This window comes from Protomyctophum bolini (assembly GCF_963924005.1).
Source record: "Protomyctophum bolini genome assembly, chromosome: 15".
Classification (NCBI taxonomy): Eukaryota; Metazoa; Chordata; class Actinopteri; order Myctophiformes; family Myctophidae; genus Protomyctophum; species Protomyctophum bolini.
Genome location: NC_137876.1, coordinates 8,080,448 through 8,098,056, shown reverse-complemented (window position 1 = coordinate 8,098,056; position 17,609 = coordinate 8,080,448). Strand labels below are relative to the sequence as shown.

At 40.0% G+C, this 17,609-nt stretch overlaps 1 protein-coding gene across 1 annotated transcript in view; it reads left to right on the top strand.

Annotated features, from left to right (window-relative positions):
- The first annotated feature begins 277 nt into the window (after positions 1 to 277).
- The window catches only part of LOC308330158 (uncharacterized protein), a 30,077-nt gene continuing 12,745 nt past the window's right edge, over positions 278 to 17,609 (top strand). Inside the window, exons 1-2 of the mRNA XM_080784887.1 lie at positions 278 to 389; positions 2,110 to 2,211. Coding sequence (XP_080641013.1) covers positions 2,160 to 2,211 — 52 coding nt within the window. The 5' untranslated portion in view covers positions 278 to 389; positions 2,110 to 2,159. The remainder of the gene's footprint in view (positions 390 to 2,109; positions 2,212 to 17,609) is intronic.

The following is a 17,609-nucleotide window of genomic DNA, read 5'->3' as shown; positions in this document are numbered from 1 at the left end:
AGTAAAATGTTCACGGAACTTGACGGAAGTGACATAGCAGCTGCTGTAGGAAAATAACAGCTAGGCCACAGCCACATATATTCACCTAAAAGAGAATGAACCGTGTTATATCAGTTTTCAGCACAAACCTTTGTGTAGTAACTTGTGGCTGAGGTTGTCTTCGCTCCACACATTCTGTAAAAAGAGTGACGCTATCGGCTGGCACGTGAACACAACGAGTGTACACAGTCCACGACTGTTTTGTGGGCTAATGCTAAAGCTTCAAGAAGGGACAGTCTAGTAGTCTACCATTTTCAACCTGAAAGACTCAAAGAGCCAGGGAAACCTGCAGATAGAGCTTTGAGAGCTTCACTCTAGTGGCAATGTGGGGTGAGATTCGTGAGAAGACTGTGAGTATTAGCTTTTAACTTTATGTTCTATTTGTATTCTGTACTGTTCTGTTTGAGTGAAGTGGCGTACCGTACCGTACGTAGCTGCATGGTTCACATGACGCTCTTACTTCACGAGCGTTCCGTTTCTCTCCAAAGTGTTCCACTACTGTTGGAGCAGCCATAAACTGTCCCGATGTTTAATATGCGCATCTTTGTAAAGTTAGTGGTCTAGTAAAAAGCAGGTAAAAAGAGTAACGCGAGCTGAGCAGACTATCAGTTACTATGATGAATTCCTGTTCTGTTCTTTAACTACATAGAAGTGTCTATTTGTTTGTCTCTAAATGTTTTGATGAATTGAACAATGTGGTCTGACACCAATCATAAAAGCTTTCAGAGGGTTCCGAGAGGGGCTACGTAGCTGCATGGTTCACATGACGCTCTTACTTCACGAGCGTTCCGTTTCTCTCCAAAGTTTTCCACTACTGTTGGAGCAGCCATAAACTGTCCCGATGTTTAATATGCGCATCTTTGTAAAGTTAGTGGTCTAGTAAAAAGCAGGTAAAAAGAGTAACGCGAGCTGAGCAGACTATCAGTTACTATGATGAATTCCTGTTCTGTTCTTTAACTACATAGAAGTGTCTATTTGTTTGTCTCTAAATGTTTTGATGAATTGAACAATGTGGACCCTGTTGTAAACAAGTGTAAGGCTTAATTGGGTCGTCCACTCACAGTTAACAGTCTTTGTATTGAGTTTGTGCTGGAAATGTACTGTAATTCTGCAAACTTCAATCAATCAATGACTTTCCCATTCACTTTACTTAGCAATTACTTTTTACATCGCACCTATGTTGGCGCAGCGCACAGATCACCTCTCTATGGATCAGTTATGAACCTGAACAGTGTTATCCTAAAAAAGAAAACTCGAACATTAGACCCCCCCCCCCTTACTTTAATTCGCACAACTCATTAAATAATTGAGGATACAATGTGAGTTTTCTGAAAATGCATTATGTGAGATGTTTACAAAGATATTAAATATATTTTCCACAGTTTGTAAATACATCAAAGATGCGATTATAATCCATCTGTAATAGATAAAGCCTTGGCCTGGAAGAGAGGTCATCAGCTGGTCCCCAACCTTCTTAAAGTCCCTTAATAACCACAACACTCCAGTTGGTGGGTCAGCAGCCAATACAACAGGCTTCTGTACTGTACTCTCTAGGACTGTGGTTTGCTTCTAGCCGCAATTTGCAACTCTAGAGTTGCAATACCCTCCATTGACTCCCCATTCATCGAATTTGCGTTTGTGATCTGCTTGTATTAAACAACGTTAAACTCACCAACATTGCAGTTAATGCAGGAGGCAGCAGCGCGACCCCTTAACAAAAACGAGTGCTTCCAAACTCCAACACTTAGAAGAAGAATCACTTGCCGTTGAATCTGAGTCTCTTCCTCCCCTCCTCTCGGGAGGAAGCGGGTGCCATTTGTACGTTCTGTAGCTTGCTTGGTGCCCTCATGTGAGTGCTGCAAAAGGGGCAACATCTTTTGCAGCACTCGCATGTTATCTGCATGTTATCTGTAACAGGGGCCAGTTGCTGGCCCCTGTTACAGATAACATTCAAGATTGTATTCAGGATTGTAAAAAACAAATTACAAAAATACTATGAATGTTGTCTGTTATTGTTTGAAGCTGTTGAGTCTCTCTTTTTAATTAATTAATTAATTAATTCCATTGCAGGTGTAATTCCCAGCCAGACCCAGTTCAGTGAAACAGCCAGACCTCTGTAGATGAACTCTCCAGACCCAGCCAGACCCAGTTCAGTGAAACAGCCAGACCTCTGTAAGTTTCACCTGCTCTCTTCTTCCCATTTTATAGCTTCAAGGTGTTTATTGTCACATACACATACAATAATAAGAATGGAGTACAAAGGATGCCGATGGAAACAAGCCATAGTGCTTTCTTGTGTTTATTCCTATTTGCATTGCTGCATACCTTGTATTCAAGGTTCAAAGTTGTACTTTATTGTTACATCTTCTAGTGTACAGGTACATAAGAGTACAAGTTATTTTAGTTTGACTTCCTTCAGATAATGCAGCAGCATAGATAACATAATAACATTCAACAACAAACACAGCAAGGACAGCAAACAAATGGATATTGAACTATTGAAGGGTACTTCCATGTGCCAATCAATACAGTTGTTAGCTGCGCTATAATTTGGCAGTGGAATTAATTAATTTTGCTTTACAGTGTGGAATGAGATAAAATAGATATGAGAGGTAAATAGGATATCCTGTCAAGTGTGCACTTTTTAAAGCATTCTGCACTCCCATGTATACAGCTTTCTTGTTGTGCACATGTAGCTGGTCTGGGCCTACTTCTTAGCAGACCCTCGCTTCGCTGTGTTGTGCTTTGATGGACAAGGGGTTTAGCCGAAACTGGTGGCGTATTTATTTCTGGACACTGGACAAAATAAACATAAAATGCATCAGCATTAGAACACACAGGTCGTCTGCACCACACCAGTATCCCTGCAGTCTGCCATGTAACAACTCAGACAGTCAGTGGCTAGCAAGCCTTACAGAATATCCAGATACAATATGTTACAATAGTTCACAATACCACAATATACAAATACTTAAATAATACACCACCAGCTAATTAATATTTTATAGAAAAGTAAATGGAACAGTAAAATAAACACTATAAATCATGGGAGCAACAGAAAAACAGAAATGTACCTTGACGAAATGAACACAAAATACATTAGAACACACAGGTCTCTGCAGCACACCAGTATGTAATGGGGAAAAGGGCAATGAAGCATAGACTGCTTCTACCCAATTCACAAGGATGTTTTTTTTTGCTAAAGCAATATCAAGAGTTGCATTAATACAGTCATACATTATACAGTTATACACTCATTTCACAGTTTATATTGTTTTAATACTCTTAAACAACATTATAACCGAAATCTACCAAAGTAAATATTAGCATGTGAAGGATCTTTGGTGGAATGGATCCAATATGTCTTATATACCTGCTACACACATTTGCATGTGTGTAGCAGTTATATGGACCCCCTATTTGTATTTCGTTCCTTGTGTAATCTTAAATTAAGTGATTGTTTTTAACTAATATCTTTGAACCCAAGATTCATATGTTGGAGAGTTGTGCTTCGGCCATTTTGCCTATTATCGTTATTCTTGTTGATACCACAATGTCTCAAAGTCATTATTCGCATCATTTCAGCCCAGTGTGTGGAGTCCAGACTGCAGGTGAAGATGAATTCGCCAGACTCTTCCAGGGACATTTCTATTAAACAGGAGGAACCTGAAGACCACGCACACCTCGGTACATTTCATGTGCCCTCTCTCTTTCACTATTTTCTTTGTTCTGTTGAAGGGCTGCCACAATATCTAATTTTCACTATAGACTATATTTGTTTTAACATGGTTTATTCTCATTACCATAATTGTTTCTACAGAGTGGCTTTAGGCCAAATAATCTATCCCTGACAGCTAATTAACAGTTCTACTGCGTAACCCGTGTTCCCTGCTATGTAATGTGTCGGTGCTGTGTAATACGCTAAACCCCCTATTTGTTTAATTGTTTAATTCGCCGTTTTTTAATAATAAAAAAGAGCGGATTTTACACGGACCTGGTGACGAGGCCGTCGCGTTAAAACCGGTAATCAAGCCATGCTCTGGGCTGCTAGGGCTTCTGGGAAAATGAGTTCAATGCAAGTGAACGGGGTTTGTTTGGACTACGACACGCTGTGCAGGCTGTTTTCGTTTTGCGTCGTAATGGCGGTATGTTTTTCTCTTCAACAACAAACCATGGGACTATTTTCCACCGGATTTTCGTCAATCAAAGCTGCAAATACTTCAGCGTATGCTCCAAAGGTAATAGATCAATCCTGGCAGCCTAGATAGGATGGATAGATTAATCTAAGGCCCCGAAAGTGTTAAGAGTTTAGACTGTTTCCTGTTTTTCAGAACTTCATTTTCCAGAACTTCCAATAATAACCTGTACTTAGTAACTGTAATGGCTCAATCTTAGTAGTTAATAGCTCAGTTTGTACATGTTTGTACATGTTTGTACATGTACAGTTTGAACACGGAAGTTAGACTGGGGGGAATGTCCGCTAAATAACGCCTAATTGATTTGTGTAGACTGAAATAAGAGCGCTCTTTACAGGTCTGTTTTGATCAACTATAGAGGGTTTAATTGGTGCTGAATTTGAAGCTCAACAAAAGCCAATTCATCCTGGTGTATGACGGAGGACGATTTCATGATGAATTTAAATCTCTGCAATACCATTATTGTGAGCGTTTTTCTTTCTGCTCCTAGACATCCTGCACATGGTTGTGTGTGAAGAGCAGGTTTCCCCTAAACAGGAGCGAAGCCACCGTCTGCTCCAGGAGGAACTAGAGCCTCCACACATTAAAGAGGAAGATGAGGAGCTACTAAAAAGACCAGATGAGCCTGCTGGATCAATGTTGACATCACTACCAGTGAAAATTGAAGATAGGGATGAAGTTGAAATTGAAGTTGAACTTGAAGCAGAGTCTGAATCTGAAGTTGAACTTCAATCTGACACTGAACTCGCTGAAGACAGTGATGATGGGGATGAGACCAGCGGAGGTCAGTCGGCTTCAAACACCAGCTCTATAACTAGGAAGAGACAAGGAGACGCAGAGGAACCGAGATCTTACAGTCATCTTAATTGTGCCAATTCCATTCAAAAAAACATCTTGCTTATCAACACACCTTGGCAAATGCAAGATGCCAGTGCAAATGGGCCAATAAATGTTATTTATGCTAATGCCTTAGATCCATCTAACATTCCACTGGTCCTAGTTTACAATGGCCACCATTATGGAAGTTTGGTTCGATCTAGTGAATGTCAACAGGTGACAACTTCTAAACGGCAATTACAGACACAGGAAAAAGCACAACACACAATAGATGTCCCAATAGTTTCCCAATATCAATCTAGTCGAGAGGTGTGCAAGCGATGTCACAAATGCTTTTTACACCTAAACAAGCACCTGAGCAAATCGCCTCCGTGTCAGAGTCACTATGACATACATTCTTTGCCAATAAATGTTATGTATGCTAATGCATTAGATCGATCTAATGTTCCAGTCATCAACACTCCACTGGTCCTAGCTTACAATGGCCACCATTATGGAAGTTTGGTTCGATCTAGTGAATGTCAACAGGTGACAACTTCTAAACGGCTATTACAGACAAAAGCACAACACACAATAGATGTCCCAATAGTTTCCCAACATCAATCTAGTCGAGAGGTGTGCAAGCGATGTCACAAACGCTTTTTACACCTAAACAAGCACCTGAGCAAATCGCCTTCGTGTCAGAGCTACTATTACATACATTCTTTGAAAAAAAAAGCAGACAAGCATGCAACTTATAGACAACGGCAATTACAGCAATGCCAATCCGAACACAATGAACCTATTCTACAGCTGTGCAATAATTGTCAAAACCACTTTAGACACCTAAACATGCATGTGAGCAAATCGGCTCCATGTAAGACCTATTATGACAAACATTCTTTGCAAACAAATGTAGACATGCCTGCAACCTAAAGACAATTACCAACATCAACCTATCCTGGAGATGTGCAAGCAATGTCACACACACTTTATACACCTAAACATGCACCTCTGCAAATTTCCTCCATGTCACAGCTATTATGACATACATTCTTTGCAAAAACAAAAATGCAGACAACCATGCAACTTATAGACAAGGGCAATTGCAGCAATTACAGACACAGGCAAAAGCACACCACACAATAGTTCACCCAAGTTTCCCAAAATAAGGAACCTATTCTACAAGTGTGCAATCAATGTCACAACCACTTCAGAAGCCTAAAGGCCTATTCATAGTCTGGATCTTCGGTGGTGAGGTGACCACCGCTCCGGTGGTGAGGTGACCACCGGTGCTGTAATATAGTGGAGTGGTGGTGAGTAAAAACAGAGAAGGGCTGGGGCGGTGGCGGTGGTTTGCTCTTCACAGCGACTCAGTGACGTCATGTTGTAGTTCGGTGGTCACCTCCACCGAAAATCCATACTATGAATAACACTTAAACAAGCACCTGTTCAAATCACCTCCATATTAATAACGATTATTGTCACATCCCTAATCCAGTATTGACGTTCATGTTACATCTTTCTGCTCCTAGACATCCTGCACATGGTTGTGTGTAAAGAGGAGGTTTCCCCTAAACAGGAGCGAAGCCACCGTCTGCTCCAGGAGGAACTAGAGCCTCCACACATTAAAGAGGAAGAGGAGCTACTAAAAAGACCAGAGGAGCCTGCTGAAGTTGAAGTTAAAGTTGAATCTGACACTGAACTCAGTGATGATTGGGATGAGACCAGTGGAGGTCAGTCTGCTTCAGACACCATCTCTATGACTAGGAAGAACCAAGGAGACTCAGAGGAACACAGATCTTACAGTCCTCTTAATTGTGCCCAATCCATTAAAAAAAACATCTTGCTTATCAAGACACCTTGGCAAATGCAAGATGCTAGTGCAAAAAAGCCAAGGCCAATAATGCCAAGGCCAATAATACCAAGGCCAATAAATGTTATTTATGCTAATGCCTTAGATTCATCTAATGTTCCAGTCAACATTCCACTGGTCCTAGCTTCCAAGGTCCACCATTATGGAAGTTTGATTCGATCTAGTGAACGTCAACACTTAAATTCTTTGAAAAAAAATACATCAGACACTAGTGAATGTCAACAGGTGACGACTTCTAAACGGCAATTACAGACACGGGCAAAAGCACAACACACAATACACACATCAGACACTGCATTTCCCCAACAGACTGACACTGTGCTAAAGTCAAAGATGTGCAAGAAATGTAAGAAGACATTTAAAAACCTACAATTGCATCTGCGCAGATCTAGAGAATGTCAACACTACGGCATAGATTCTTTGCAAAACAAAAACTCTGCAGAGAAGTTGACAACTTATGAACAACAGCAATTACACACACAGGCAAAAGCACAACACACAATAGATGTCCCAATAGTTTCCAAACATCCTACAGAGGTGTGCAAGCAATGTCACGGACACTTTATACACCTAAACATGCACCTCTGCAAATGGCCTCCATGTCAGAGCTACTATGACTTACATTCTTTGCAAAAATAAAAATGCAGACAACCATGCAACTTATAGACAAGGGCAATTGCAGCAATTACAGACACAGGCAAAAGCACACCACACAATAGATCTCCCAAGTTTCCCAAAATAAGGAACCTATTCTACAAGTGTGCAATCAATGTCACAACCACTTCAGAAGCCTAAAGGCCTATTCATAGTCTGGATCTTCGGTGGTGAGGTGACCACCGCTCCGGTGGTGAGGTGACCACCGGTGCTGTAATATAGTGGAGTGGTGGTGAGTAAAAACAGAGAAGGGCTGGGGCGGTGGCGGTGGTTTGCTCTTCACAGCGATTCAGTGACGTCATGTTGTAGTTCGGTGGTCACCTCCACCGAAAATCCATACTATGAATAACACTTAAACAAGCACCTGGTCAAATCACCTCCATATTAATAACGATTATTGTCACATCCCTAATCCAGTATTGACGTTCATGTTACATCTTTCTGCTCCTAGACATCCTGCACATGGGTGTGTGTAAAAAGGAGGTTTCCCCTAAACAGGAGCGAAGCCACCGTCTGCTCCAGGAGGAACTAGAGCCTCCACACATTAAAGAGGAAGAGGAGCTACTAAAAAGACCAGAGGAGCCTGCTGAAGTTGAAGTTAAAGTTGAATCTGACACTGAACTCAGTGATGATTGGGATGAGACCAGTGGAGGTCAGTCTGCTTCAGACACCATCTCTATGACTAGGAAGAACCAAGGAGACTCAGAGGAACACAGATCTTACAGTCCTCTTAATTGTGCCCAATCCATAAAAAAAAACATCTTGCTTATCAAGACACCTTGGCAAATGCAAGATGCTAGTGCAAAAAAGCCAAGTCCAATAATGCCAAGGCCAATAATACCAAGGCCAATAAATGTTATTTATGCTAATGCCTTAGATTCATCTAATGTTCCAGTCAACATTCCACTGGTCCTAGCTTCCAAGGTCCACCATTATGGAAGTTTGATTCGATCTAGTGAACGTCAACACTTAAATTCTTTGCAAAAAAATACATCAGACACTAGTGAATGTCAACAGGTGACGACTTCTAAACGGCAATTACAGACACGGGCAAAAGCACAACACACAATACACACATCAGACACTGCATTTCCCCAACAGACTGACACTGTGCTAAAGTCAAAGATGTGCAAGAAATGTAAGAAGACATTTAAAAACCTACAATTGCATCTGCGCAGATCTAGAGAATGTCAACACTACGGCATAGATTCTTTGCAAAACAAAAACTCTGCAGAGAAGTTGACAACTTATGAACAACAGCAATTACACACACAGGCAAAAGCACAACACACAATAGATGTCCCAATAGTTTCCAAACATCCTACAGAGGTGTGCAAGCAATGTCACGGACGCTTTTCACACCTAAACATACACCTGAGCAAATCGCCTCCATGTCAGAGCTACTATGACTTACATTCTTTGCAAAAAAAAGCAGCTACTAACCGAGAACAATGCAGGTTATATAGACAACGGAAACTGCAATTACAGACGCAAGCACACTGCACAATAGATACCACAATGGTTTCCCAAAATCATCTTACAGAGGTAGAGCAATTAAACACACAGGCAAAACCACAACACACAATAGATGACGATGTCCCAATAGTTTCCAAACATCATCTTACAGTGGTAGAGGTGTGCAAGCAATGTCACGTACCCTTTTTAAGCATAAACATACACCTGAGCAAATCGCCTCCATGTCAGAGCTACTATGACGTACATTCTTTGCAAAAAAAAGCAGACACGCAAGCAACTAACAGAAAGAAATGCAACTTATATAGACAACGGAAACTGCAGTCACAGACACAAGCACACTGCACAATAGATACCACAATAGTTTCCCAAAATCATCTTACAGAGGTAGAGCAATTACACACACAGGCAAAACCACAACACACAATAGATGTCCCAATAGTTTCCAAACATCATCCTACAGAGGTAAAGGTGTGCAAGCAATGTCACGGATGCTTTTTACACCTAAACATGCACCTGAGGAAATCGCCTCCATGTCAGAGCTACTATGACGTACATTCTTTGCAAAAAAAAGAAGACACGCATGAAACTAACAGAAAAAAATGCAGCTTATATAGACAACGGAAACTGCAATTACAGACACAGGAACAAGCACACTGCACAATAGATGCCACAATAGTTTCCCCAAATCAACCTAACCTAGAGGTGTGCAAGCAATGTCACTCACACTTTAGATACCTAAAATTGCACCTGTACCACTCGCCTCCATGTCGGACCTATTATGCGTATAAAAGCTTAGACAAGCATGCATATAGACAAGCATATAGACAACGGCAACGGCAATTAAAGGAACAGGCAAACCTACACCAAATAAATGTAATACTCCAGTCTCTGGCAAACGGAGAAGAAAAAACCTCAACTTTGACAGAGCCTCCCCGTTAACCCATTCTGACCTGAGATCAGATTCATACGAGGTTTCCGCTGGACACACACTGGTCTGATTAACCCATTCTGACCTGAGATCAGATTCTAAAAATGTCAGTCGTTCTTCGATTTTTATAAAAATAGCAGACCTACAAGCTCGTAGCGCGCCACTCGGTGGCGCGCTATGAGCTTGTAGATCTGCTATTTTTCAATAGCTAAAGCATAACATGATGCTGAACACCATAATGGGTTCCCGGTCTGAATGGGTTAATTCCTCTAGCCCCTGCAGCCCCCGAGCGTGCTAAAGCACAAAGGAAACTTATTTTATAGTGTAAAATAATAATGAAGTTGTAATCGCTATTTTGATACTTGAAAATGTGCTCATGCAAGGATTATAAATAAATCAATATTCTGTAAGTGCTGAAATTTAAACGCAAACATACACATTGCTGACTGGAAATGGACAAAAATAAGAAAGAAAGAAAGAAAGACATCGAAACAAACTCAAATGTATGAAATAATACAAAAATAATCTCATAAAACTATTTGGTCTAAAGCTACTTTATCGGGAATATTTATTTCCCACCACGGAGTAATTAACCTCTGTCCGTGTCACCAGACTTTCTACCTTTTAGAGGTGGTCTACTGTGGCTACGGCCAGTGCGGGGGATAAGAGGAGTGAACCGGGACGTGGGGAGTGCATGGCCAACTGGTAGAATTACTGAGTCGCATCTGAGAATCCCATCTGCAAATAAAGGAATAACGGTTCCCTGTTTTTCCTCGTGAGTCAACAGTCCGTCTTGAGAGACTAAAATACTACTAACACATGTAGCATAATGATACAACAGAAAAGTAAAAATATTGAAAGCGAGAGTGCAAAAAAGAGGAAGGAGAGAAATAAGATTCAAGAGCACATTCAAATCAAATGTGCATAGTCTTGTTTAATTGTATTTAATGTGTGGGGTTTTTTTGTGTTGTAACTTGTATTCATGGACATAACCTGTTGTTTCTTTGAAGATTTCGTTTTACTGTTTGTGCTGCCATTTTAGTGTATGAAAAGATATGTGAATAATTGTTTTAAGAATACTATGTTGTAAAGAAAAATCAATAAACTATGTTTTTTTTAAAGAAAAGAATGTGCATAGTCTTGTCATATTATAGCATCATCAAATCAAATGTGCAAATACCGGTAGTTCAGCATATATACCAAGAAGAATATTCCACAAACCATGTGCAACCCAGATTCGGCACAAACAAGGGACTAAATTCATTTCGCTACTATGCCACCAAAATGTGGAACACCCTACCAACAGTCATTAAGACATGCGAATCCCTTGATTCCTTCAAAACCGCTCTCAAAGGGTACCTACGGACGACTCTGGATCCACCCCACCCTCTTCTCCTATATGTTTTTCCCATTTTTCCTCCTTTTACGATGATTTCCTATTTTTGGTTAGAAATATTTGTACATCTCTAAATGTTCTGATGAATTGAAAATGGTGGACCCTATTGTAAACAAGTGTAATGCTTAAATGGTGTCGTTCACAGTTAACAGTTTTTGTATTGAGTTGTGCTCGAAATGTACTGTAATACTGCAAACTCTTCATAAATACTTCAATCAATCAATCATGGAATGAGATCCACTATTGGGTAGATTTACTGTGATTTGTAATAAATAAAATGGAGAAATGGTTTTCAACCTTTTTGCATTTTAGCCATGGACCACCATTTGATGAGATTTAAGGCTTTATTCATAGTATGGATTTTCGATGGTGAGGTGACCACCGGAGCTGAAATAACGTGGAGCGGTGGTGAGTAAATACAGGGAGAAGGGCTGGGGTGGTGGTGGTGGTTTGCTCTTCACCGCGGCTCGCTGACGTCATGTTGTCGTTCGGCGGTCACCTCACCACCGAAAATCCATACTATGAATAACGCTTAAGCCACCAATACTTATTATGCTAATATTTTGTCCAAAATTCCATGCTGTATTGATGTGGTACCATAGGAGAAATAACAGGCAATTAACAATTCTTCTACATTCTCTAATTTTGTAGACTTCTTGTAAAGTAAGTAACATGCAGATGTTTAAAACTAACATTTTGAGAGTTTAATCTTCCACTACCATTACTAACTCTACATCCTTTAGCTGGGGACACTTGGGAACCCCCGCCCTATAAGGACCACTGGTGGTCACTGGACCACTGGTTGAAAACCTGGCACTGATCTAGACAACTCAGTAGATTCAAATTAATTTACTTCTTTTAAATGAGAGACATTAAATGAGGATTATTATAGGCATGGTTTATTTTGGGGTTATTATATGTGTAATGGTGGGCTCTCTTAGGTAGAGCTAAGCTGTCACTTGAGCACCTTCTTAGGCTTTCTCAGGGAGGGCTGATTCCTCCTGCACGGAAGGGTGAGCGATTTAGATCTGACTGAGGCTTCTGGCTCAATACGTTTCTGTTCAGCTAACTTATATTCCACACACAGAGCTCTGCCTTCCCACCCAAGCCCTTATATACATGTGACCTGACCGTCACTCGGGAGACGGTCTGTGTGGCATAACTATCTGCGCTGTCCGTTGTCGTGGTAACAATATTCTTATAATTGAAACCGGGGCCCAGGCGGTTTGTTAGTGGTCCGGGCAGTGGGCACCTAGACTGCTAATGCTCAACTCCCAATCCCGACGACTTTTTCTGCGTGTCACTCCCCATCTCTATCTCTCCATTTCCTGTCAGTCTACAGTTCACTATCAATAATGTCAGAAAAAGCCCCAAAATATCGTAATAATAATTGAAACCAGGGGCCTATTTCACGAAACTTGGATTAGCGATTAAGCCGGGATTTGACAGAGATCCTGGCTGCAATGTCACATTAGTTACCATGGAAACTAATGCTGATGTCTTTAGTGTTCATGAAGCAGTCAATCTGATCACAAACCAATGATTTTAACCCCCACTTATTCAATTATTTTTTATTAGTCTGCATTTAAGCATCATATTATTCATATGGTACACATTGCCATTAAAGGAATAATTTAATTTATTTTAAAGGACCAACTTAACCCCTATATATATATACTGTAGGCTGCACAACCTCATCATGACTGCTTGTGAGCTTGTATCAGTCACATATTTGATCCTGAAACTGTGTGTGTGTGTGTGTGTGTGTGTGTGTGTGTGTGTGTGTGTGTGTGTGTGTGTGTGTGTGTGTGTGTGTGTGTGTGTGTGTGTGTGTGTGTGTGTGTGTGTGTGTGTGTGTGTGTGTGTTTCAACACGGACAGGATATAGAGAAGGATGAAGACCGTGTCCATCCTCTCGTCCGGGTTGAAACACACTATCGGTTCCAAAACAGTAAAAACAGAGCAGGGAGTGAACAAACATGATACAGAGAGAACTTCTGTGTGTGTACTGTGCAGTTTTATAATATCATATATTGCTAATAGCCATATATTGCTGCACAAACCTTTGTGAGTAAGTAGTGTCTGAGGTTGTCTTAATTTTCTCCACAGTCCGTGTAAAGAGTGACATTAGGCTGGCACGTTGTCCAAAGAATGTTTGTTTTGTGGGCTAATGCTAAAGAACCTAGAATAGAGCCCGTTCAGTACTAGTGAACAACAGACGTTGTCAAAATCCTTTGAAAGCGTTGCTGTGAGCTTGTAGATCAGCTATTTTCAAATGGCTGAAATGAATGAAGTGGTTAATAATCTTTCATAACAATAATCTACAAAGTAGATACAAAATAAACCTTTATTTATTTCCTTGTATAATTTTAAATTAATCGTGATTCATATTAAATCCCACAATCTTTTAACCCAAGATTGAAGCCATAGGCCACTAGCTTTGCCTTTGTCTTCAAATATTATTGTTATTCTTGTTGACACAACAATGTCTCAAAGTCATTATTCTCATTTCAGCCCAGTGTGTGGAGTCCAGACTGCAGGTGAAGATGAATTCTCCAGACTCTGCCAGGGACATTTCTATTAAACAGGAGGAACCTGAAGACCACCCACATCTCGGTACATTTCATGTGCTCTCTCTCTTTCACTATATATATTTTTTTTTTGTTCTGTTGAATTGCTGCCACAATATCTAATTTTCACTATAGACTACAATAATCTTTTGAAAAGAGATTATGACAATAATATCTCTATATTCATATAACTATCATTAAAATCTATTTGTTTTAACATGGTTTATTCTCATTACCATAATCGTTTCTACAGAGTGGCTTTAGGCCAAATAATCGAATACCGGAGAACTCGACGGTTTACCAAGTCGCAGCGGCGAAAATTCTTCATCAATGTCTTCATCGTTATGCTAACATGCTGTCTTCATCAGTGTAGTATGTCAAACTCATATTATATATATAGTTCATTTCCAAAGTGATCAAATTATTTTGTGCAATTAAATGGTTAAAAGGTGAGTATGTGAATACTCACCTGGTAGGCCTACCATTTCAGGAATTGTTTACTAATGAATTACATTGTTTCGGTACTTTGGTGTTTATACTTTTAGCATTCCTACTTTCTCTAGTGTTAACTCTAAACAACTATCCTTTCTCTCTTTCAATTCAATGCAATTTAAATGAAGGTGAAGTAAAACAAAAATGCACTAAATCGCGCCGAGTTGGTAAACTGCATGGCGAGTTCTCCAGATACCAAATAATCTATCCCTGACAGCTTTAAGAGTTTAGACTGTTTTCTGTTTTTCAGAACTTCATTTTCCAGAACTTCCGGTAATAACCTGTTATGTACTTAGTAACTGTAATGGCTCAATCTTAGTAGGTAGATAATAGCTCAGTTTAGGTTAGACTGGGGGGAATATCCGTCAAAAAACACTGATATTTGTTGGCGAATCGGTTTGTGTAGACTGAAATAAAAGCGCTCTGTACAGGTCTGTTTGATCAACTATAGAGGGTTTTATTGGTGCTGAATTTGAAGCTCAACAAAGGCCAATTCATCCTGGTGTATGACGGAGGACGATTTCATGATGAATTAAAATCTCTGCGATACGATTATTGTGAGCGTTTTTTATCATGATAAACGGTATTAACGATTAGTGTCCCATCCCTAATCAAGTATTTACTATTATGTTATATCTTTCTGCTCATAGACATCCTGCACATGGTTGTGTGTGAAGAGGAGGTTTCCCATAAACAGGACCGCCAGCTCCAGGAGGAACTAGAGCCTCCACACATTAAAGAGGAAGATGAGGAGCTACTAAAAAGACCAGAGGAGCCTGCTGGATCAATGTTGACATTAATACCAGTGAAAATTGAAGATGGGGATGAAGACATCTCTTCACGCAGCTCTGAAGTTGAAGTTGAAGTTGAGCTTGAATCTGAAGTTGAATCTGACACTGAACTCACTGAAGACAGTGATGATTGGGATGAGACTAATGGAGGTCAGTCGGCTTCAAACACCAGCTCTATAACTAGGAAGAGACAAGGAGACGCAGAGGGACCTAGATCTTACAGTCATCTTAATTGTGCCCAATCCATTCAAAAAAACATCTTGCTTATCAACACACCTTGGCAAATGCAAGATGCCAGTGCAAAAAAGCCAAGGCCAATAATGCCAAGGCCAATTAATGTTATTTATGCTAATGCCTTAGGTTCATCTAATGTTCCAGTCATCAACATTCCACTGGTCCTAGCTTACAATGGTCACCACTATGGAAGTTTGATTCGATCTAGTGAATGTCAACAGGTGACAACTTCTAAACGGCTATTACAGACACGGGCAAAAGCACAACACACAATACACACATCAGACACTGCATTTCACCAACAGACTGACACTGTGCTAAAGTCAAAGATGTGCAAGAAGTGTAAGAAAACATTTAAAAACCTACAATTGCATCTGCGCAGATCTAGTGAATGTCAACACTACAGCATAGATTCTTTGCAAAATAAAAGCTATGCAGAAGAGTTGACAACTTATGAACAACAGCAATTACACACACAGGCAAAAGCACAACACACAATAGATGTCCCAATAGTTTCCAAACATCATCCTCCAGAGGTGTGCAAGCAATGTCACGGACGCTTTTTACACCTAAACATGCACCTGAGCAAATCGCCTCCATGTCAGAGCTACTATGACTTACATTCTTTGCAAAAAAAAGCAGACAAGCATGCGACTTATCGACAACGGCAACGGCAATTACAGACACAGGCACAAGCACACCGCACAATGGATACCACAATAGTTTCCCAACATCAACCTAACCTAGAGGTGTGCAAGCAATGTCACACACACTTTAGACTCCTAAACATACACCTGAGCAAATCGCCTCCGTGTCGGACCTATTATGACATGAATTCTTTGCAAAAGAAAGTAGACAGGCATGCAACTTATAGACAACGGCAACGGCAGTTAAAGGCACGAGCAAAAGCACACCACACAATAGGTGATGGAAAAATTACATGATATGATATGAGTTTTATGAACACAAGGCTGCTGTACATTATACCTCATAAGCATTTAAAGTATGAGGTATAAAGTACGGCACAGCCTTGTGTTCATAAAACAGAAAGAGTGGGTATTGGGTAAGACTGATGTTATGTAGCTTTTAGGACCTTTCGCTGCTTCGTCTCAACCATTAAACTCAATGGGTCTGGTCTCAGCCACCGCGGTGGATATTTTGACATTCCTTTTTTTTCTTTTATGTTGCCACTGTTGTTGGAGCAGCCATAAACTACACAGGTTCATCTCAATGTTCTGGGCATCTTTGTAATGTTAGTGTTAGTAAAAAGCAGGTAAAAGAGTAACGTTTGAGGGAGACTAACATCAGTCACTCTACCGTTCACTGTAGTAGAAGAGGTGCGCCTGGTGAGGGTTTAAACCCTGCAGCTATGTCGAGTCCGCCTACAGGAAATACGTAAGCTGCGACCATGAGACCTGTTTCTGAATTCGTCTATACCCTCAGACTAAGCTGGCATAGCAGTGGGTCCATCTAGTTTCTAGTCAATGGAGTTTAAAACTATCCAAGATGTGCTGAACCAAATTGGAGAGAGTCCATGATTTATCACTTTTTGATCAATCGTTAAGAGGCAATGTTCAAGATTGTACTTTATTGTTACATCTTGTATACAGGTACATAAGAGTAAAACTTATTTTAGTTTTACTTTTTGTTTGGTGTATTCATGGACATATCCTGTTTCTTTGAAGATTTTCTTTTAGTGTTTGTGCTGCCATTTGGGTGTATGAAAATATATGTGAATAATTGTTTTAAGAATACTATGTTGTAAAGAAAAATCAATACACATTTTGTAAAGAAAAGAATGTGCATAGTCTTGTTGTATTATAGTATCATCAAATCAAATGTACATGTGCAAATAGTTCTTGGTATATTGTATACCAACAGCGTATACAGCTCCATCTCAATGAATTAGAATATTTTGTAAAAGTTCATTTTCTTCTTTAATATAATTGAAAAAGTGAAACTTACATCATTCTCAATTAATTGTGCATAAAGTGAAGTAGGCCTATTTAAACCCTGTTATTGTTTTAATCTTGATTATGGCATACAGCTCATGAAAATCAAAAAATCCTATCTCAATGAATTAGAATATTTTACAAGACCACTAAAAAAATGTTCGACAAAACCTTCGACAATACAACCTAG